We start from the raw sequence: 22,193 nt of genomic DNA, 5'->3' as shown, positions 1-22,193 counted from the left end.
CAGTTAAGGTAAACTGTGGTTAATAAAAAAAATGTAGTGTATGATGGGATAGTGGGGCTTACCTGACCTCCCAGTAAAGTGATAGAAACCTTCCACTGTGAGGCCTTGGAAATACATAACACTTTTCATACATCAGCCTTCCCCAACCTGGTGCTTGAGGAGGAGATATGCAATGACAACCTGGATAGGAGACAACACTGACAAAAGTGGATAGGTTATCACCACTTGCCTATCTCATAAAGGAACAATTGGTGCATCAGCTCCCAAATAGTCCGCACCAACCTGGTACCCTCAATGGGTTTTTGGACTGCAACTCCCATCATCCCTAAATATTGGCAATTGTGTCTGGGACTGATGGGAGTTGTAGTCTAAAACATCTTGAGGGTACCAGGTTGGAGCAGACTGATGCACAGACTGTTCCCTTTTTTCTGATTCCCTTGTGAGAACACCCCCCACAGTTGTCATTGCATCTCTCCCCCCCCCCCACCAAAGTGACAGCACCAGGAGCTGCCACCACTCCATGGGTAATAAGTAGATCCTTTAAAAAATATGTGTGTGTGTTAAACTTAAGTGTTGCACTTTCACAGTGACATCTTTCATGCCACATAAGGGGAATTCTTGTGGGGCGACTTAGCTGTCACTTGTTAGTGAAAGGATGGCAGGATAGATGTGTCTTGCCTGTGTAGCACAGTTGATTTAAAACATGAATGCATGGATATTTTAAGTTCTACTCTCGAATAATAACCCGAGAAAAAACACATTCCTTATTCAGTGTCTCTTAGGCATCCCGGAGCTGAGTTTTCTTTCCCAATGCTAGTTCTATGAAATTATCACATGGCATTGCAAGACAGCTTGAATTCTTTTGTTCTTATATAGCTTCAGATGTATCACATAGATTCTGCTGCTCAAAAGAGACCATGCAAAAATACTGTCACGGGCCAAAGCGTCCTGTGAACTGTATCTTGTTAAGGATGCTGAGAGCTGTTGGAAGCCCCTCACTACCCTCACAGAGCTACAGTTCCCAGAGTTCCCTGGGAAGAAAGATTAACTGTTAAAGCACTCTGGGAATTGCAGCTCTGCAAGAGGAATGGGGGTCTCGTAACAACTCACAGCATCCTTAACAAGCTACAGCTCCCAAGTTTCTTTGCTGGAAGCCATGACTGTTTATTTTAAAAGTGGCATTCTACAGCTTTTAATGTATATTGCACGTGAGGCTTTGGTTGGAGACAATCGTTCTCTCCTCTAGAGCCAGCCCAAGACATTTTGCTGCCTGAGGTGAAGGACAAAATGGCTCCAGGGTCGGCCCACCCATGAGACAAGGTGAGGCAACTACCTCAGGTGACAAGATCCGCAGGGGCAGTGAATCCTGATGTAGAAGAAGAAGAGTTTGGATTTGATATCCCGCTTTATCACTACCCTAAGGAGTCTCAAAGCGGCTAACAATCTCCTTTTCCTTTCCTCCCCCACAACAAACACTCTATGAGGTGAGTGAGGCTGAGAGACTTCAGAGAAGTGTGACTAGCCCAAGGTCACCCAGCAGCTGCATGTGGAGGAGCGGAGACGCAAACCCGGTTCACCAGATTACGAGTCTACCACTCTTAACCACCACACCACACTGGCTCTCACTACGCTCACTGTAAATTCTTATTCTCCCTTTGTTCCTGGTGTCAATCTTCATGCCTCCCCTTCTTCCCTCGTGGGGAAGCGGTGCCATTTTGTGAGTCACCTCAGGAGCAAGAATGTCTTGGGCTGGCCCTGGGTGGCTCTCTCCTACTATTCCATGTTCATACCTCAACTGGACCCGCAGTTGAATCTTACTTCAACAATGTTAACAGGACAGCATCCTCCACCACACCTGAAGGCAGCAAGTTACCTTAGTGGGGGGAGGGCAGGCCGAGTCATATGGTACACAGAGCTCTGTCTTCGTTTGATATTTCCCCATTTATATTTGGGGTTTTATCAAAGTGGTATACAGCCTGCCTTAGAACATTAAATGCAACATTACAGAATATCAAAATAAAATGCTAAAAAGGAAAGTCAAGTATGAAACGCACATTTAAACCAGCATAAATAACAGGAAAACAAAATGTTCTCTTACAAATAAGAATCAAATATAAAAATACTACAAAACCCCACATATACAGCACCACTGGCAACTAAACAAAATAACTGATATGGAAGCTGTGACCTCACTTCCCTCCCCCCGCCAAGTAATATCTCCCAAATTTGTCCTTAGCAGTCTTCCACATAACATTCCTCACTCTCAAGCCTTCCCACCAGAAAATGTTGGTTTGTCTAACTACACGTATAAAACAGTATCGAACACTATTCACTAGTGACTGGAAGATCCATAAAACTATCAAGTCTTATGCTTACAGCCTTGCCATGCCATAGTGGAACCCTCCTCATGAGAATAAAGTTTTGTTTTTATGGGCTGATGCTTTTATTTTGTACTGTGAGCAAATTCTTTCAAACACACACACACAAAAAAAAACCCATAGAGGCAAGTCTCAAGAGCCTTATAACTGTGAAAAGCTGTGTCCATACATATAAAGTAACTGATTACAGCCTTGGGTATTCTTTATTTCTTCTTGCAGGACACCCTAAACAAAGGTCACCCGTTCCAAGGAATGGATTTTCCACCAAGCCTGACTTGCAGACTCGAGAGGCTGAGCGGCAGCTCATCCAGCAAATGAAGGAGAAGTGTGATGAACAGGCCAAGAAATTCAGCTGCATCCAAGAGGAACTTAAGAGAACCGGCTGTGGCTTTGATGTCTTCGTTATCACAACACAGCATTTCTTTCAGAAAGTAAGGTTTCTTTTTTGCTATCTACGTTCCAAATGTTCTTGGTGGTATCTAAACCCATGCAATATTATCTCCCACTTTTCCAGTGGCTTCTTGTTATCGTAGGTGGTAGAGGGGAGTCATGTCGATCCTGATGCAAAGCCTAGGCTTTGCCAGCCCTGTTTTGTCAGAGGGGGAAAGTGTGGAGATAGTGTTTAAACAAGGAACAATATCGAGCAGGGCAACCTCAACCGTTGCCATCCATCTTGCACCAGGAATGCATTCTTCATTACACGGGAGGTGCATGCCACACTATCAACAATTTGTATGGAAATGATGACGCTTAATGGTTACCTTGGTTTGAAGCAGGAGAAAATGCAAGGTGGTAGCTGTGTGTTGCCAGCAAAGGAGAAACATGTGTCCCCTATACAGAGGAGAGAAACAGATTTGGAGAGGGTGCAGGGGAATGTGGGGGTGGGGTGGAGCTGGGGGAAGTCCCATTGTGCTAGCGGGAGTCATTGCACTGGTTCTGCTAGTGTCGCAGCTTAATTTAATCTGCCCAATGTTTTTGACAATGTCACATCTGGGATAGTAGAACACCATCTCCCTTTTATAATTGTGCACTTAAGACATTGCAATACTTACATGTTTTCGGATGGGTGGCGGCTAACAGATTGAGGTTGAATCCTGACAAGACAGAAGTACTGTTTTTGGGGGACAGGGGGCGGGCAGGTGTGGGGGACTCCCTGGTCCTGAATGGGGTAACTGCCCCTGAAGGACCAGATGTGCAGCCTGGGAGTCATTTTGGACTCACAGCTGTCCATGGAGGTGTGGGTTAATTCTGTGTCCAGCGCGGTTGTCTACCAGCTCCATCTGGTACGCAGGCTGAGACCCTACCTGTCTCGCTGACTGTCTCGCCGGAGTGGTGCATGCTCTAGTTATCTCCCGCTTGGACTACTGCAATGTGGTCTATGTGGGGCTACCTTTGAAGATGACCCGGAAACTGCAATTAATCCAGAATGCGGCAGCTAGACTGGTGACTAGGAGTGGCCACCGGGAACACATAACATCGGTCCTGAGAAATCTGCATTGACTCCCAGTATGTTTCCAAGCACAATTCAAAGTGTTGGTGCTGACCTTTAAAGCCCTAAACGGCCTCGGTCCTGTATACCTGAAGGAGTGTCTCCACCTCTATCGTTCTGCCTGGACACTGAGGTCCAGTACTGAGGGCCTTCTGGCGGTTCGCTCGTTGCGAGAAGTGAGGTTACAGGGAACCAGACAGAGGGCCTTCTTGGTAGTGGCGCCCGCCCTGTGGAACGCCCTCCCATCAGATGTCAAGGAAATAAGCAGCTATCCTATTTTTAAAAGACATCTGAAGGCAGCCCTAACTAGGGAAGTTTTTAATATTTAATGCTGTATTGTTTTTAACACTCGATTGGGAGCCGCCCAGAGTGGCTGGGGAAACTCAGCCAAATGGGTGGGGTATAAATAAATTATTATTATTATTATTATTATTATTATTATTATTATTATTAAGACATGTAGATGAGTCCTCTCCAATCTCATGTCCACTGGATGTTTTGGACTACAACTCCCATCTGCCTCAGGCAGCATAGCCAGTGGCCAGGCATAATGGGATTTGTAGTACAAAACATCTGGACTGCAATGTAGAATAATTGCCTTTAATACTCCTGGGTGAGAAGTGCTGCCCTGGGTTTTTCTAATGGAGATGATTCACATGTTACACAATTCCAATAGGTAGAAACGAAATGTGAACCATCTCCATTAGAAGAAACCTAGGGCAGCACTTCTGACCCGGCAGTATATGAAAAGAGTTTTGCTTTAGTTCATGAGTTTTTGAGACTCAAAAACTGAAAGCAAGAAAAAGACTGTAAGCATTTTATTTCTATAAGCAGGCAAAAAGAAAAAGAAAAGCCAGACAACTTTATTGGTCAATGGGCAGTCTAGAACTTAAATAAATAAATAAATATTTATTTATTTATTTTCAGGCAGGATCAATGAATTCAGATAAGAATAGTATCTAATCCAGGCTTCCTCAACCTCGGCCCTCCAGATGTCTTTGAGACTACAATTCCCATCATCCCTGACCACTAGTTCTGCTAGCTAGGGATCATGGGAGTTGTAGGCCAAAAACATCTGGAGGGCCGAGGTTGAGGAAGCCTGATCTAATCTATCCCATGCAGCTGCAGATAACTTGAAACCACTGAGATGGTAGATATGCAGATCCCAGTTTGGGTTATTGAGGATGGGGAGGACCACATCAACAAGCTGTAGGGCAGGTGTGGGACCTTTGTTGCTTTGGTTGCTGCTGAACTACAGCTCCCGTCATCCTTGGCCATTGACCATGTTTGCTGGGATTGATGGGAGTTGTAGTTCAGCAACATCTGGAAGGCCAAATGTTCCCCACACTTGCTCTAAGGCCAGGTAAGATGGGACAGAAGCCAGCAACAGCTTAAATGTTTTATCTAAAAAAACACCAGAATGGTTCGGCTCATTCTGGCTATACTGTACATAGTCATTGAACCACACATACATCAGTGATGTACTGTGCTAAAACGGAATGAGATCAGTCAAGTAAACAAATGCTCCATAGCTGGATCCCCATACAAAGCAGAAGAATTAGGGTGGTGCATATTATAGTCTTAATCTGTCACTTCCTTTAGAATCCATTTATAAGCAGCATGCCAACTTTATTGTTTGCATTTGATTTATAGCAGTGATGTAAGTACTTCGAGAGAGGAAAGCAGAGGAAATGGCTGTGAAACAAAACAAAGAGCTAAACTTCTGAGTGATCTATATGTGCAGATTCCTTAGCCAGCCACATAACAAATTATACAAATGGGGATCTTGCTATTATCTTGTGCATTGAAACGGGGGGGGGGGGGGAATGAAAGCAGTGGTTTGGCACAGGCAGTTAGTCACTTATACAGTGAGTGATTACCACGCTCATGGACTGCTGTCTGTTAATTAGTTATTAATTAACAAACTAATGAGCAAGGGTCAAACTTTGACCTTGGATAGGCATATGTAGCAACTATTGATATATTGTTGGGAACATCGCACTTGACGAGAAAGTGGAGCCTGCTTTGTGCGCTGGCCTTGGTGCTGAAGATGCTGGCTCTAGATGAATGGTTGTCTCCCAAGCATTAAAATGAATTGGTCATTTCATGTAGCAAGACACTGGGAAATCTCTAATATCAGTTACTGCCAACCTAGGGCAAGTTATACCAGTCAAATAATCAATGAAGAAATACTCTGGCCCAATTTCAAGCAACAAAATTAAATCTGAAATCTCTGTGTTACAAGGGGCAATAGTGACATCTGCTGGGGAAATAACATAAAATAGCATGATAGGGAAAGTAGAGGGTGGTTCCTACGTTGGTTCTAAGAGAATAATTTGGTTGCTTTTAACTGGTCGGTTTTAACGAGAGTTGAATAAAAAGAAACTTTCAAGCTTCACAGGACTTTTCTTTATTTCAAAATGAAAGGTAAGATCCACTGGATACAAAATTTCAATTCTGGTTATTGTTGCAGGTTTTTGCTTCCACTATATAGAACACTTTTAATATCGTTCAAATGCCATTGCCATCACCTGTGAGTGTGCACATGACAGTCCTTGGAAAGTTCATTTTAAAAAGGAGTTAGTTCTAGTTTGCCACCTCTATAAAGGAACTAATTCCCTTCCAGTTCAATTCATAATTCATTCACATAGTCCAAGTTTTTTGTTTTTTTCAGGCTTCCAGAATTTTGCAAACTGTTCTGTCAAAATAGACAATATACCTAAGAAGACTTCAAAAACATCAAAACACTCAGAGAATGTTGTGAATATACATAACTAACACATATTTAAAGCTCTGGTAGCTAGGGAGTATCTTGAAACAGCAAAAAATGAGCCATCTGAGTTTTGCACTTAAAAATGGAGGTTATTCATCCAAAAGAAATACAGATACTAATAAGACTGCAACTTTATTATTAATATATTTTCTCTCCCAATAATAGATCTTGCCTGAACAAGACAAAATATTTTATAACACATTTCTAGCTGTATTGTCATGTGCACTAATTACCTTGAAATAGACTAGTGGTGCAGCTAAGGGTTGGAGGCCAGAACCTCACAGCCCTGAAAGAGGCTCAGTATGAATATGGTTGAGGAATAAAGCATTAAATCTATTGTTCTGCCTTAGAGCATGACAGTACAGTATGAATCCATGTATGTTTTGCCTCTCAAGAGCCCAAGGGCTTGATCTAGTAAACCCAGGAGCAGATACAGAAGCTAAGGGCTTATTCACACTTACCTTTCCTCCAGCCTTTCCTGGCACGGCCTGCAATTTAAAGCTGGGTGTCTGAGTCCCCCCCCCTCTTTTTTTGCTCTGGAGCTTCCCCCACAAAAACCTATTCTTTAATGTTCAGTGTCTGCCCTGATTCAACTTTAAATATTGGGTTTTCGCGGGGGGGAGTTTGGGGGAGGAGACACTCAAGCGCAGAGCATTAGAGCATGGACCTCAGCCTACAAAGAATGAAAAACAAGGTAAGTGTGGATAAGCTTGGTAATTACCCTACAAGTTTGCCTGGTTAAGTATTGGTGCCCTCTTCAGGTGCATCAGGGGAAGGAATACAGTATGTAGAATTTGCCCTTGTGTTTGGCAGGCAAAGAAAAACCTCTGGACTGGCCAGGTGAAATTGCTACGGTAGCACTTGGACCTCTTTCCTTGGCCTTAGCAGAAGAGCAATACCTACTGGGCCTTCAAACTCCTTCTTCGTGGTTCTTAGGTTTCCATCTTCTCCCTTTGCCTCCAGGCCTAGATTCAGAAATGGCTGCCCACAGAGTCCTAAACAAGTCCTGACACTGGCATACATTTTGGCATGCAATCTGAATGAATGGAAATATCAAAATATCACACAAACACACACACACACGTTTTCTTGGCTTTAATTATGGGGTTAGCAGTATTGCCCAAAAGCAGAAGTGTCATGCTTAGTATGTGTTAAGTTTGTGTGAATATAATTCCTTTTCTCGCCAGCATCCCTCCATCCAGGTCCTTATTGTGTCCAATTTCAGTCCTGGACTTTTCCATGCCGGTAAGGACACATACGACCTGACTGTAAATTTCTGGATTTTTGAAAGCCAGCAAGTATAGATTTGACTTGTAAGCTTGTGGCCTTCTCCTGCTGTGTACAGGCAGTTGCTGCTGCTGGCATAATAGGCATTAAATAAAAGGCATGGATTCAGTTCAAAGACAGGCTGGAATCATAGATTTAGGCTTGTTTACATGTGTAAATTTGGGGCTCGGAAACAGATGGGAATCTGAAAATATTGCACCCTTTTACCATCACAGAATGCAAAATGGGTCTGCAAGGAAGATGGAAGAGAGCTAACACACCCTAAGCCATACAATGTCTATGTCACAGCATCCTTTTTTTCTCCTCCACCTCTCTGAACACCTGGTGGTCAATTCCAAATTGGAGATAATTAGCCCTTAATTAGCACTGATTACATTTTTACCTTTTCAGCTTGCAAGCTCTAGAAACTGCTAACTTGTCCAATTAGGCTGAACAGAGGCACCCCCCTGCTGGCTCGGAGCAAGGACACGCACACACACACTTTTCGCAAAGCAATTTACTTGCGGATTCATTCCAAATATGGCAGCAGAGGAGCAGGTGCTAGGATTTGGTCATTAGATGTATTCTTCATCTGGTCTTGCATAGTTTCTGCACTGAGCGAAATGCTAGCTTTGGATTCCAGGAAAATGTTGTTCCATTTGCTAAATCATGTAATACGTGTGTAAAAGAATGGTTCCCCCTATTTCTTCTCAGTGAGGCCCCATCTGTGCTCTTCATTTAAAGCACAACACTTTAAAGTCATGCCCCCCCCCAAGGGTTCTGAAAACTGTAGTTTGTTATGGGTGCTGAGGGTTGTTGGGAGAGCCTGATTCCCCTCGGCCTGAGTTCCGGTTCCCAGAGTTCCCTGGGTAGAGGGTTTGGCTGTTAAACTACTTTGAGAACTGTAGCCCCGTGAGAGGGATAGGACTCTCCTAACAACTCACAGCACCCTTAACAAACTCAGTTCCCTGGATTCTTTGTTGGGAAGCCATGACTGTTTAAAATGTGATGATGATGATTTGAACATATAATGTAGATGGGACCTGTTGTTGTTTAGTCGTTTAGTCGTGTCCGACTCTTCGTGACCCCATGGACCATAGCACGCCAGGCACTGCTGTCTTCCACTGCCTCCTGCAGTTTGGTCAAACTCATGTTCGTAGCTTCAAGAACACTGTCCAACCATCTCGTCCTCTGTCATCCCCTTCTCCTAGTGCCCTCCATCTTTCCCAACATCAGGGTCTTTTCCAGGGAGTCTTCTCTCCTCATGAGGTGGCCAAAGTATTGGAGCCTCAGCTTCACGATCTGTCCTTCCAATGAGCACTCAGGGCTGATTTCCAGCCCTGAGATGGGACCTAATAGGGTGGATATTCAGTTACATTGCAACCAAAGACTAGTTTGGGGCAAAATGTAGATGGGAACCTACTGGGAAATCTCTGGGTGATTTCCAGTCGATTGACAAATGCAATTATGGCCTGGCATGGACTGCTGGTTTCCTGCACACCCAGGGTTCTGATCTGAAGAAGTGTGCATGCACACGAAAGCTCATACCAAAATAAAAACTTAGTTGGTCTTTAAGGTGCTGCTGGAAGGAATTTTTTTTTTTTGACTACGTCAGACCAACACGGCTACCTACCTGCACCCAGGGTTCAGTGAGTACATGGCTTTTTCCCCTGTCTGATGTACCGTGTTTCTCATATTATAAGACATGTCTTATATTTATTTTTTCCTCAAAAAAACACACTATGGCTTATTTTCAAGGGATGTCTTATTTTTTTCCTCCTCCTTCTGCCGTGGCCGGCATTGCTGCTACGCCTATCACTATGTCTTATTTTCGGGGTATGGCTTATATTCCTTGAATGCTTAAAAATCCTGCTATGGCTTATTTTATGGGTATGTCTTAAAATATGAGAAACAGGGTACAACTGCTCAATAATAGCAACAAATTTTTTACTTATCCCACCTAAATTAGGCTGCTGCAATGGGAGAAAAGCTGGCCAGAAATGGACTTTTGTGCAATAGGACTGTGAGCTCAGTTCTTTGGGGGGGGGGAGGATCCCGAGTTCAGACTGCACTCAGAGGCACTCTGATCATTAATGCTTAGATGACAGGGACCTGCTTTCATAAAGATTGAGCAAACATTGGTCAGCCAATAGTTTGCCATGCACAGTGATTTTCACACACATGTAACATCTGGAGACTTTTCTTGCCTTCCTTTGTTTTTCTAGGATTGGGGACTGAAAAATAATGTGCCTGCAGCAAATATTATTTCCTTTAATTAGGTTTTTTTTTGTCAATAAATAATTACATAACTGACATCCCAAAACATCAGCTTAAAACCATTAAAGTAACATATTGCAGAAATGATGCTATTCAGCCTGGCCCTTGGTTTATGCAAAGCTGATTTTTTGTTTGTCTCTTGGGTTCAGGATGAAACACAATGCTTTTTTAAAAACATATAATCTGATGGTGCTATTCACAAATGCTCAGCTAAAATATATTGTTGCAGTACAGATTGCCTGACTGTCTTGGCAGTTTTAAAGCCATAATAAGCAGCTTTCTGTTTTCAGGAGATTCAGTTAGAATATAAAATAGTTTAACTTCATTGAAATGTATATGAATGCCATGTTTTAAATTTAAAGTTATGATATGTGTTCCTTTTAAACTTGTGTGGCTGCATCAATAACAACAACCCCCCAAAAAACCCACCAATCCTATGCATTGATCTAAATCCAGTTTCGTAGCAATTATTTCATAGAATCCTAGAGCTGTAAGGGACCACGAGGGTCATCTAGTCCAACCCCCTGCAATGCAGGAATCTTTGGCCCAATGTGGGGCTTGAACCCACGACCTTGAGATTAAGAGTCTCATGCTCTACCAACTCACACAGGAGAGATAGGGTGTGTCTATGTGGGAGGAGATGGGTCTTGCCTTTCGTTTCCAAAATGAACTACATCTTGAACCGAAGCTCAATAAAAATGCAGAAGTTTTCAGTCACTGTAAATGCATCACTGCGTGATCGTATCTTCCCTAACAGAAATGAGAGGTTATCCACACAAATCCTTTGATTGGTTTCTTTCTGCACTGCAGATAACGTCATTTAGCGTTATGTGAAACATCATTACTTACTGTCCTATTTCCCATTGCAGTTTACTCCTCCGAAATAACATTAGCATGCTTAATTAAATTACAGGGAGAAGGGAATTGGAGGTTGCCTGCTTTGCAATTTGATTATGGTCTGACATTGTAGCTTCTAGTCATGTTAGGCACGACACAGCGGCCTCCAAATATTTTGGCCTACAACTCCCATGATCCCTAGCTAGCAGGACCAGTGGTCAGGGAAGATGGGAATTGTAGTCCAAAACATCTGTAGGGCCGAAGTTTGGGGATGCCTGGCTTATGTGAATTCATCCATTTCTTACCCCCAATATGATGCAGCTGAGAGATAGTTGTTCAGTGAGGTCTGCTGAACACACTATATTATTTGTTTGGTGCTGCCCTGTTTAGGGAAGCTTTTAATGTTTGGTGGATTTCTGTATTTTGGTGTTTTGTTGGAAGCCGCCCAGAGTGGCTGGGGGAACCCAGCCAGATGGGTGGGGTATAAATAGTATTTATTATTATCATCATCATCATCCCACTTTGTTTTCTCAGGGGAGATCAAGGGTGGTGTACATGGTTCTCTCCCCCCCCCCATTTAATCCCCACAACAACCCTGCAAGGGAGGGAGGGAAGGAGGGCAAAGAGACCATGGCTGGCCTAAGGTCACCCAGTGAGTTTCATGGCTGAGTGGGAAGCCTGTCTTTTCTCTTTCTACTTTCTTCCCCTCTTTTTTTAGCATTTCATTATTAGGTCGTTGACGTCGAAATATTTCCAAGGATGAGGACCCTTATTATGGAAAAGGATCCCATTTGCTACGGCATCACAAAAGGTTCTGACACAAGCTTGTCTCTTCCACTGCAGGAGAGTGCTTGTGACAGGCGAGGAATTAAGTGAAGTTTATAATTTGATAAGCTGAGCTCCCCCATGCAGCTGGTGTCACAGATGATACCTTTGTTATTGGAGAGGAAATTGAGTTCACCTGCAATATTCAAATAGATGACACTTTCAGAATGACTTTTTAGGAAGGCGTTTTGCAGTTGCCTAGACGTTTTTGTCATCTGAGCATCCAAACTGCTGTGTTTTTGTTTGTTTTACTAAATGAAAAATGAAAACAGTAACAACATGCGAAGTGGCTGATGGATTTCCCCCACAGTATCTTACAGTGCCAGTAGATTCTGGCCTTTGCCACAGTGGCCTCATTATTTGTGGGCATGTGATAAAGCTTTAGCTTTTAATTCTCCAGGGTTACTAGCAGAATTTCTCACTGCATTAAAAAAAAAGCCTTTTCTAATAGCAATAAAAATCCACAAAAAGAAAATCATATTAATTAAACAAGTATAATCCTGGGCATGTTTAGAGGCATGTGGCCCTGCAGCAAAGGAATGGAATTCTTCCTTCTTGCTGCAAAGGAGCTTGGGTAAGTGAACCTGGCAAATGCACCGTGGCCCCACTAGGTTGGGGTTCACCCAATGCCCCTGCCAAGCCAAAAGGATCCAATGCCGAAACAGCATTGGGTGACAAAGAGTGCCCTAGTTAACCCAACAATGCCTCTGGTATTAAGCCCACCAGATCTTAACTTTTCTTTCCTGCCCAAACAGAGAACTGATTAAACCAATACAAAACACACACACACCCCAGAACAGGATTCCCAGCAGTATGGGGTAAGCAAAAAAAACTGGAGTCCCAAGACCAATCAGGCACTCTCTCCAAGATTCTTACTCAGCAGGCAACAAGCAAAGCCCATATTTCATAAGAAAGAAAGGAAGAAGCTGCAAAGAGATGAGTGGAGGGGTGGGTGGTGGATGGAGCCAGTTTCTTCCTCTCCATCCCGATTGGCCTGATGGTCCACCTGACCATTCCCCAACTCCTCCCCAGGGTAAAACCATTTTGAGTCTTTTTCCCAGGGGAGTTGGGGTGTGGCAAATTCACCCCCACTCAAGGCAAAAATAACTTTCTGGATCCCTAGCCAACTCAGGGATGAGGAACCTGTCCCCCCCCAGATGTTGCTGGACTGCAGCTCTTATCATTTCCCCATCCCTGCATCAACGAAATATATCATGAAAGCTATCCAGGTTCAGACTTCTGAGAGAGTTCCGGGGGGGGGGTAATCAGAAAGGCTTTTGATGTACCAGCTTTTAGTTAACTCATTGTAAACTGTTATGCTCCAGGTCATATACATGTCCGTCTTCCTGATTTTTCTGGAGAGAGAAAAATATTTTTCATGTCTGTCTTTCTTATTTTATTGCAAAGACTTGGTTCTGACCTCTTTCTCTCATCATTTTACCAAAATGAAGCATGGACAAATTGTCTTAGTGTTAGAATAGTGCCAATTAATTACAATAAATTACAGTGGTACCTCCGGTTACGAACTTAATTCATTACGGAGGTCTGTTTTTAACCTGAAACCATTCTTAACCCGAGGCAGGCTTTCGCTAATGGGGCCTCCCGCTGGCATGCGACTTCCGCTCGCCAACCAGGGCAAAGTTCGCTTCCAGGAGCACCTACGTCTGGGTTAGCGGAGCTCGTTCGTACGGAGGACAGTACGTAACCTGAGGTTCCACTGTAATATGAAACATAATAACGTCTCACTATTGCAAATCATAACCAAGAAGTAAGAAGTAAGAGAATATTTGAGATAACAAACCATATGGATCATAGAGAGCCAGTGTGGTGTAGTGGTTAAGAGCGGTAGACTCGTAATCTGGGGAACCAGGTTCACGTCTCCGCTCCTCCACATGCAGCTGCTGGGTGACCTTGGGCTAGTCACACTTCTCTGAAGTCTCTCAGCCTCACTCACCTCACAGGGTGTCTGTTGTGGGGGAGGAGGGGAAAGGAGATTGTTAGCCGCTTTGAGACTCCTTCGGGTAGTGATAAAGCGGGATATCAAATCCAAACTCTTCTTCGTCATCATCTGCATAACCAAATTTTCATTATATTATTGTGAGTATTATTATTTTTGGCTGAAATCCTATATGCATGTACTTGGGAGAAGGTCCCATTGAACTCAATGGGACTTATTTCTAAGGAGGTATGCATTGGATTGCTCCATAAATTTGTTAGTTTAATCAACTCAAAATTACCCCAGGTTTAACAATGTCATTTGCTTCCTCAGATTTCAGTTTTAAAACTCTCTCTAGATTACATATTCAGACTGATTGCAGATTGTTTATTTGTCTAACATTTAAAACCTTTAAACATTGGATTCACATCATACAATAACACACACACACACCAAAAAAAACAACAACAACTGTTGCTGCAGTCATGAATCAACCATGGCCTCACCTTCCCATGATCCTTCTCTACCAAAGGCCTGGTCAACAAAGTAAGTTTATAAGGCAGATTTTTAGCTCAAACCTTTTCACAGAAACAGGATAAAATATATTCACCGGATTTTATTATTCATTTATTAAACAAATTTATAGGCTACTTCATTGTATAAAGCCATTGAAGCAGTGTAACCTGAATGAAAAGTACCTGTTTTCTGTGCTGTGTCAGATGGATAAAATATGCTCCTAATCTAAAACAAAAGAAATATAAGAGTCAAAAAGGCATTCTGAGCATACCTCGTGAAAGGGCCCATAACTCTTCCAGGTCAGTTCTAATCCCATTCAGTGAGTGAGATCTGTATTAGTGTGTCAGTCTCCTCCATAGTCTTCACACAATGAAGCTGTGATTGCTACAGAGCCTGTATGTCAGCCTCATGGGCTCATAGCTCACCCTGTAAAGCTGTAAGTGACCTTTTAGAAATTGCTTGTGCCAGGGACTAAATTCTGCATGTGCAGTGTGAAAAGAGTGGCGTTTTAGACTGTTAATTTTAAGAAAATGGCACTGTTGTGTTGAGCGTATCTGCTTCTGGCGTGTCAGCATAGCCCAGGGGAACAGGAGTAATGGACAGAGGGCAGGAAGGGAGTTCAAAACAGCTGTATATATACATTACCTTCCTTCATTACAGTATGCAGCATGTCAGGCAGCGCATAACCAATAATCAGAAATGCCTAGTCCAAGAAATCTAATTCGCTGGAAATCCACATCTCCCACGTGCCATACATGCGCTCTTTTATTTCCAAGGCCTGACAAGTCTGTAGATTAAAAAGTGAAATTGATTGTTATAATAAAAAGAATAGCAAAGCTAACAAAAAAAATATTTTCCAATTACGAGCCTTCCCATTCTTTTCATACAAGAACATAATTAATCAAATGGTGCTTCCTGGTAGAACTGCCCCTTGTAACAGCAAAGAGAGAGCCCAGTATGTCTGGGTCAAAGAAAAATATATGGTTATAGGCTCGCCACTTCCCAGAACAAAGGAATAAGAGCAGGGTCAGTCTTGAAGGGTTTTGTTTCCTTTGACTGAGAAAGGGGGGGGGAGAGAACCACAAATGAACTTTTGTCTTTGTTCATATGGTCAGGATTTTTATATCACTGTTTTTCATTCTCAGACGGCTTAACACAAGCTGGGCAGGAGGGTTCAGAGGCGACGAGACTCAGTATGAAAACGGTGCATTAAAGTGCCACTTGTCTTAGCAGTGCTATCAGTAAAAGCCATTGTTGCATCAGAGAATATTGCATCAGGATTGTTAGTCATCCATTTCCAGAAACCTAGAGAATCGCATGGCAGAAAACCATGTGGCTGCACAATTCCCATACATCCCTTAGTAGATGTATGGAATTGCATTGCAGAGGAGCTTTTTCCGTTCCATTTAGGTGCATGTGAAAGGGACCACGTAAAAAGTATACTGAGTACTGCATATTCCTGCGTATAAGACTACTTTTTAACCCAGGAAAATCTTCTCAAAAGTCGGGGGTGGTCTTATATGCCGGGTCGAATTTCTTATATGGTGAGTATATCCCAAACTCTATATTTTAACCGGAAAAGTTGGGGGTAGTCTTATATCCCAAGTCGTCTTATATGCCGGAATATACGGTATTTGGTGGACAAGGCCTCTTTTTGTGAATGTTATTCAGGGATTATGGGGTTTTGTAGACATGTTCATAAGTGTGATTAGCGGACCAAAGCTGATTATGAATATTTTCTGCTGCTTAAGGAAATATTGACCTGGTCACAGCTCTGCCAGAGCAGTGGTTATGAACAATTTACATGGACAGGTTTTCCTCTCGTTTACACTCTGCTATATATATTACATTGTATATACGGTACACACTGAGTTGAGTAAGTAACAATCTAAGCCTATGAATGATGGATGCTTGGAAATAAAATGTACAGTGGTACCTCGGGTTACAGACACCTTGGGTTAAGGCACTTCAGGTTACAGACTCCCTGGAAATAGTACCTTGCGTTAAGAACTTTATCTCAGGATGAGAACAGAAATTGGGTGGCGGCGGCGGGAGGCCCTATTAGCTAAAGTGATACCTCAGGTTAAGAACAGTTTCAGGTTAAGAACGGACCTCCAGAACAAATTAAGTTCTTAACCAGAGGCACCACTGTAATGTACTGGGTTGAGTGATACAGACTTGGCCTCATTAATTTGAATGAGGCTTAAGCTAGGGATGCCTGAGGACTTCGTTTATTTATTCCTTTTGCAAATTCTGGCATTATTTGACCTGATCTGTACCTCCTAGAGTAATGGATGCATCAGAATACAGTTAACCTTTGGATTTTTCACTTCAAAAAGAGTCAAGTCTTGGTGCAAAGTATGTACTAAAATCAGTTTTTTTGTTTTTGTTTAAAAGTGTATACTTTACAACAAAAAGCATTTGGAAATGTGATATTTTTGTTTTTTAAAGTATGCATTTAGATGTAAATGTGCAGTTTAATTTTTTTTAATTGAAGATTGATGTAGAGATGAAACACAACAGACTTCTGAATGATACAGAACTGACACAGACATAAAATAAACTAATCCACCCTGAACTTTAGACATTTATAGCTAAGCACGTGATTACAGCTTTGAAGTGCAACATCCTTTGAAGAACTGTGTGTCTATGTGCTTGTGTAGCCAAAGACAGATCCTATTATCAGATCAGATGGGGCAGACCATTTTGGGATTCAGGACAGCAGAGAACACAGTCTAAAAGTTTGACTTATGAGACACAGTTCACTGAGAATTTTATATAAGATGTGCAAGTTCTATAGGATAAAATTAGATCAGCTGAAGAGTAGGCTGAAAACAAGTCAGCATGTGTGTAGAGCAGGGAAGGATAATAATAATTCTGATGCTTAGTGGCCAGAGTAAATCATTTATTTACATGGATGATCTCAGTAAGCTTAGTAAAAACTCTGTCAGGTAGGTCGTTGCTATTGTCTTACTATTAAAGATAGTGGTGTCAAAAGATAATGGTTTGCCAAAGCAATTAGTGCCTGCACAATTAACAGCAAAACAATTCTTAGATTGCAATCTGAACTTTCAAAAGTTATAGTGGAATCCCCAGTTGGTGTTAACCATGGTTAGTGATGGTACCAATCTAATGCTAAACCATGGTCAAGTCCAACCAGAAAAAGGGAAAAGGAGAATAATGGAGACAGGATCATGTGTTCCTGGATCTGTGTTCCAATTTCCAAACTGTATGCTACAGAGAGCCACTGCTAACTCTACAGCAGGCTGTAGAGACAAAATTTGAAACAATGGGGGGAAAGATAGAAGGGTAAATACGGTGACGGTAAATTTGACAGTAGAATGAGGAAGGAAGGAGCAAGTGATTCAGCAGAGATGTCAAACACACAGGCAGCAATGCCAATCTGATGACTAGAAGAAGTGGACCAAAACTGAGGCTTTAGTGTCTTGTATTAGAGAAAGAAACAAAATCAGCAGAGTAAATCAGGAGGGGGTTCATCATGCATGTTTAAAACCCCGGGGATCTGTGGTGAAATGATGCAATTAAAGTGCAATCCTAATCATTTGCATTGCAGTGCCATATAACATTGCTGCAAAGCCAAGCCTTTTCAAGTGAGGCTTTAATTATGCTTGCTAAGGTGCTTCACAACCTGGTCATAAGCTTTAATGGGCTCCATTATGTATTTAATGTAGCTGTAAAGAAATAAAGCATGTCTAGACATGGAAAAAATAAAATCTAATTAGTTGAAATCCACACAAAATATCGCAGAGACTATTTTGGAGGGGGAAGGGAGGAGGTGGCCTGCACAGTCCCTTCTGATAGCTTGGAAAGGGAGTCTCCCGTAGGCTTCCTGGTCAACATGGTTCCAGGCTGCTTTCTCAGCTCTTCATAGAGCCTTGTGCCACTGCCACCTTTGCTCCTCTGAAGCCACCAGATGAGGTCTTCTAAAAGTGCCACTAGGTCCTGACCATCAAGTGATTAAGACACTCTGATCTTTTTTAAAAGGGTTTGAAACAGTGACAAGGGAAAACAATAGAATCTCATAATTGTAGGATTGGAAGGGACCCTGAGGGTTAATCTAGTCCAACGCCCTGCAATGCAAGAATATTGCCCACAGCCATTCCTGGGTGGGCTTGAACACCAACCTTCTAGTTAAGAGCCAGACACACCGACCCATTGCGCCATAATTTCACTCAGTTTTAGGGTTGCCAGACTCAATAGAGGACAGGACTTCTGTGCCTTTAATTGCCCTGCTCTCTTTTGAGCCTGGAAACCTTAGAGAAAAACCAGCAGGCCCTTTGTTTAATTTCCAAGCAAAGGGGTCTGCTGGTTTCTCTTTAAGGTTTCCAGACTCAAAAGAGAGCAGGGCAATTAAAGGCACAGAAGTCCTGTCCTCTACTGAGTCTGGCAACCCTACTCAGTTTGCATTTGGAGGCAAGCCTACAAAATTCACTCTTCCCCAAACTGCACGCTAACACGCAGCCATCATAAACTGCTGTGTGATAGCACCTCTGCTTATGTTAATATTTTAATAACTTGTTGCTAGTGGAGGGGGACCTTTTTCTTATCCTTTGGATCCCCTGGGAAACTCAACGAACCTGCTGCACCTGGCACTGGAGAGTACAGCTGAATGGGACACAGCTGTGGGAAGCCTGAGGCAGTACCATCTGCAAAAGCAAGTCTAGAGTGAGAGGCTAGGGTGATGTCCCCTGTTTCCAGTAACTCTTCTCATCGTGAGACTTTTGTGGGTGAGCTAAGAGTTTGTTTGAACCCTGGGTAAGAACCTGGAGGCTGAGAGGGAGGGTGTGTCAGAAGGAAGATTCATTTAGATCTATTAGTAAATTTGTCCTGGTGTAATATTTTTATATGTAACTGTGTATTTTTGTAACATTTTGCGTAAGTTGTCTGTTGCTGCTTTAGTGTTCTGTACGCCGCTCCAAGATATTATATATATATATATATATATATATATATATATATATATATATATATAGCGGTATAGAAAGTAAATAATTCATTAAATGGTCAGTAATCAAAGTGAGGCCATTGATCTATCAAACTAAGCATTATTAGATGCAGAGTCGCTTGTTACCTAAAAGGTCTCCAAGCGATTTACTGTATGTTGAAACATAAATACGTAGTACCACAGAGAAAAAGAGTCGTATTGTCTGCTCTGGGAACAGCACTGCGGGGGCTCAGAGGTTTTCGCCAGCCCTGATATCAGCAAACCTGGTGATTCCAGGGATTGAACTGGAGAACTTTCATACTTGAAGTATGTTCTCTACCATGGAACATGTACTGCTGTGCTTTGTATGCTTTCTCTGTTGAGTTCATAGCCTCCTTTTGTGTTTTGCCTTGCATTCTCAATAAATGTAGCTCCAATGCCTTACCCTGAGCCGGTTCATTGGTCCATCTAGGTCAGTAGTGCCTCAAGTGACTGGTAGTGGCTTCTTCCCCAGGCCAGGGAGAGAATTCTCAGCCCTGCGCATAGGTGCCAAGGATTCAACCTGGAACCCTCTGCATGCGAAGGAGATGCTCCACCACTCAGCTGCAGCCCCTTCTCTCCCAGCCCCTCAGCCAGCTGACGTTCTCCTGCTGCAGGCAAGGATGAAGGCAGCAGATTGGGCAGTGATGCAGGAGTAGGCTGGGCTAGGCAGGGGGACGTGGGGTGACCGCTTACTTTTTGCAGGGAGGAGCAGCTGGGTGTCCTCAGAGGATGATGAAACTGATCAGATATTCCGTTGGCTTCTCTCTATCGATCTGCCTCCTTCTGCAGAGGCGTCCAGTGGCAAAAAACTGTCCCTCCCTCTCTCCCATTTCCCTGCCAGGATCCAGATATGCTGCTCTCTGCTTTGCTCCGCCTCCTCCTGCATTCCTGAAGTTATTAAGAGGGAAACCCAGGTAGCTGGAGAGGAATCACACACACACACACAGGCGCACAAGTTGTGTCAGTTGTCAGCAATCCGTCTTCTTCCTTTCCTTTTCATCCTTTTTTTTAAAAAAAGACATTTCCTGCTGCTTAGGAATTAAACACCCTGACATTCTGAATGAAGCTGGCCGCTTTCCCAGCCAGCCTGCCAGAATGGGCCAGTGCTGCTGCAAGCTTTATTACTGCCTCCAGTGCCTGGACAAGACGGTACTCTGCCTCTTCCTTTTTTCCTCCTTAATCCAAAGGGCTGCGACAGCTAGCCTTGTGTTCTCTCTTATTCTTCCTCTAGCTAATGTTGAGAATGTTGCTTTGCAAGCTGCAGCTGACTGGGAAGGAAGGAGGGAGGGAAATGGGGAGAGGGACTGTGATGATGTCCATCTTTTTTTTATATAATGTGCTGACTTCTCATTCGCTAGCACCAAACAAAACCGTCAGATTCACCTAAGACTGCAATGCCTTGCATCAATGCACCCTGCAGTCTAAAACTGAAGCACTTGCGTTTTTATGAAGCAGTAACATACTGGGGACCTACTGGATTTGGAGCTGATTTGATTTGTTGTTTTCGTTTTTGTGTTCTGTTAATGTTACCTGTGGAATGCAGATTTGATTGTAGCTTGCCGTTTGAGATGTGTGCGTTTTACCCCTCCTTGTTTTGCTTGCATGGCAAATATCTGTCTTCTCTTGGCAGCCAGCTGCTTTTCGTTTGTTAAATTTTATTTTTGTGTGCTGCGCTCTTCTCCTGTGTCAGGGGAATGTGGGGTGGAATTGAATTTTTGCATGTTGAATTGAAATGTGTCATGGGTTGTCACTACAGAGTTCACAACAGTATCTACAGGTAGCTGAATGAATCTGAGTTATTTCTAACACACAGCTTGTCATTTTTTACCACTGTGAGCGTTAAGTTTGGCATTGTGAGCTCACAGATGGAACCAGGTGGAAAATGTGCACCAGCTTTCAATTTGCTTAATAGGAAAGACATTGGCATAAATACTCAGCTTGGTAGATTTTTGTTTGAGGCTGGGATGATCTTACTAATCCACTGAAAAACAAACTGAAGCTTCCTCTTCTTGATCTGATTATTGGGTTAAAGTATAGCTTGCGGTGTGTTGCCATCCATGTTAAGGAAAATGTATGGCTTAATAAAGAACTCGGCAGACTCTTGGGGAAACGGGGGTGATAAGTTGGGCTTGTAAACTTCAATCTAAAAAGAACAGTGGGGGCAGGGAAAAAGGTGACTGGCTATCTACTGCAGGGACAGTTTTTAAGATGTTTTATGGGAAAGACAGATGGCAGATCATTTTTAATCCCAGATGCAATAAAATGTGGCTATTGCCTTCCAGGAGAATCAGATGAAATATTTATTAAAGGACGGAAATCAAGAAGGTATGTGGCTTCCCCCAGTATGCTAAGAAAAGGAAGCCTTCGCTCCGGAGGCATTCCAAATAGTGCAGCCATGACTAAGCAGCACATCCCCTCCCAAACCTGATTAGATTTGGTCAGAGAAGGAGAGAGAAGGCAGAACATAATGTTTGAGCCAAAACAAGGTATGCTGTACTTGGAACAAGGAGACCTGGGTTCAGCCATGAACTCTCTGGGAGGCCTCATCGTTTGTAAATGTGTGCATATTAATGACCATAGGGATGTTGTGGGGCTGAAAGAGATAATTACTGTAAACCACTGCAAAGTGCTTGTGGAATAATTAACAGTAATAAATGCAGAGAGTTCAGAATTAGAGAGGGGGTGTGACATTGCAGGCATACTCGATACATGTTTGTCATTTGGAGCATAGAGCATCACAGGGTAACATCAGGCAGGTTCAGATGACCAGAAGTGGGGTTCAAAAAGCCATCGAGACCACTTCCTCTTGCAATTATAGCACTTCATGAGGAGCTTTCAATGAGCTTCCACACACTAGCTCTCCATCATCTGAATCCACCATTAGTAGGGTCTTGATCGAGATAAAATGT

At 42.9% G+C, this 22,193-nt stretch overlaps 1 protein-coding gene and 1 long non-coding RNA gene across 3 annotated transcripts in view; one reads left to right on the top strand and one right to left on the bottom strand.

Moving 5' to 3' along the window:
- Positions 1–22,193, top strand: part of MTUS2 (microtubule associated scaffold protein 2) — a 193,896-nt gene that overhangs the window by 145,349 nt on the left and 26,354 nt on the right. Inside the window, exon 6 of one of the 2 annotated variants that reach the window (XM_060273810.2) lies at positions 2,598–2,809. In XM_060273810.2, coding sequence (XP_060129793.1) covers positions 2,598–2,809 — 212 coding nt within the window. Of the gene's footprint in view, positions 1–2,597; positions 2,810–20,223; positions 20,434–22,193 lie in introns of those variants that run through there. The other variant, XM_035115862.3, reaches the window with a different exon arrangement.
- LOC148686008 (uncharacterized) lies at positions 14,450–20,071 on the bottom strand. Its single transcript, XR_015949676.1, has 3 exons — positions 19,688–20,071; positions 14,943–15,084; positions 14,450–14,522 (listed from the first exon to the last, which is right to left on the bottom strand). It is a non-coding gene; the product is annotated as an uncharacterized LOC148686008 (long non-coding RNA).

This window comes from Zootoca vivipara, chromosome 4, assembly GCF_965207765.1.
Source record: "Zootoca vivipara chromosome 4, rZooViv2.hap1.1, whole genome shotgun sequence".
Lineage (NCBI taxonomy): Eukaryota > Metazoa > Chordata > Lepidosauria > Squamata > Lacertidae > Zootoca > Zootoca vivipara.
This window is presented reverse-complemented; position numbering and strand designations above follow the sequence as displayed.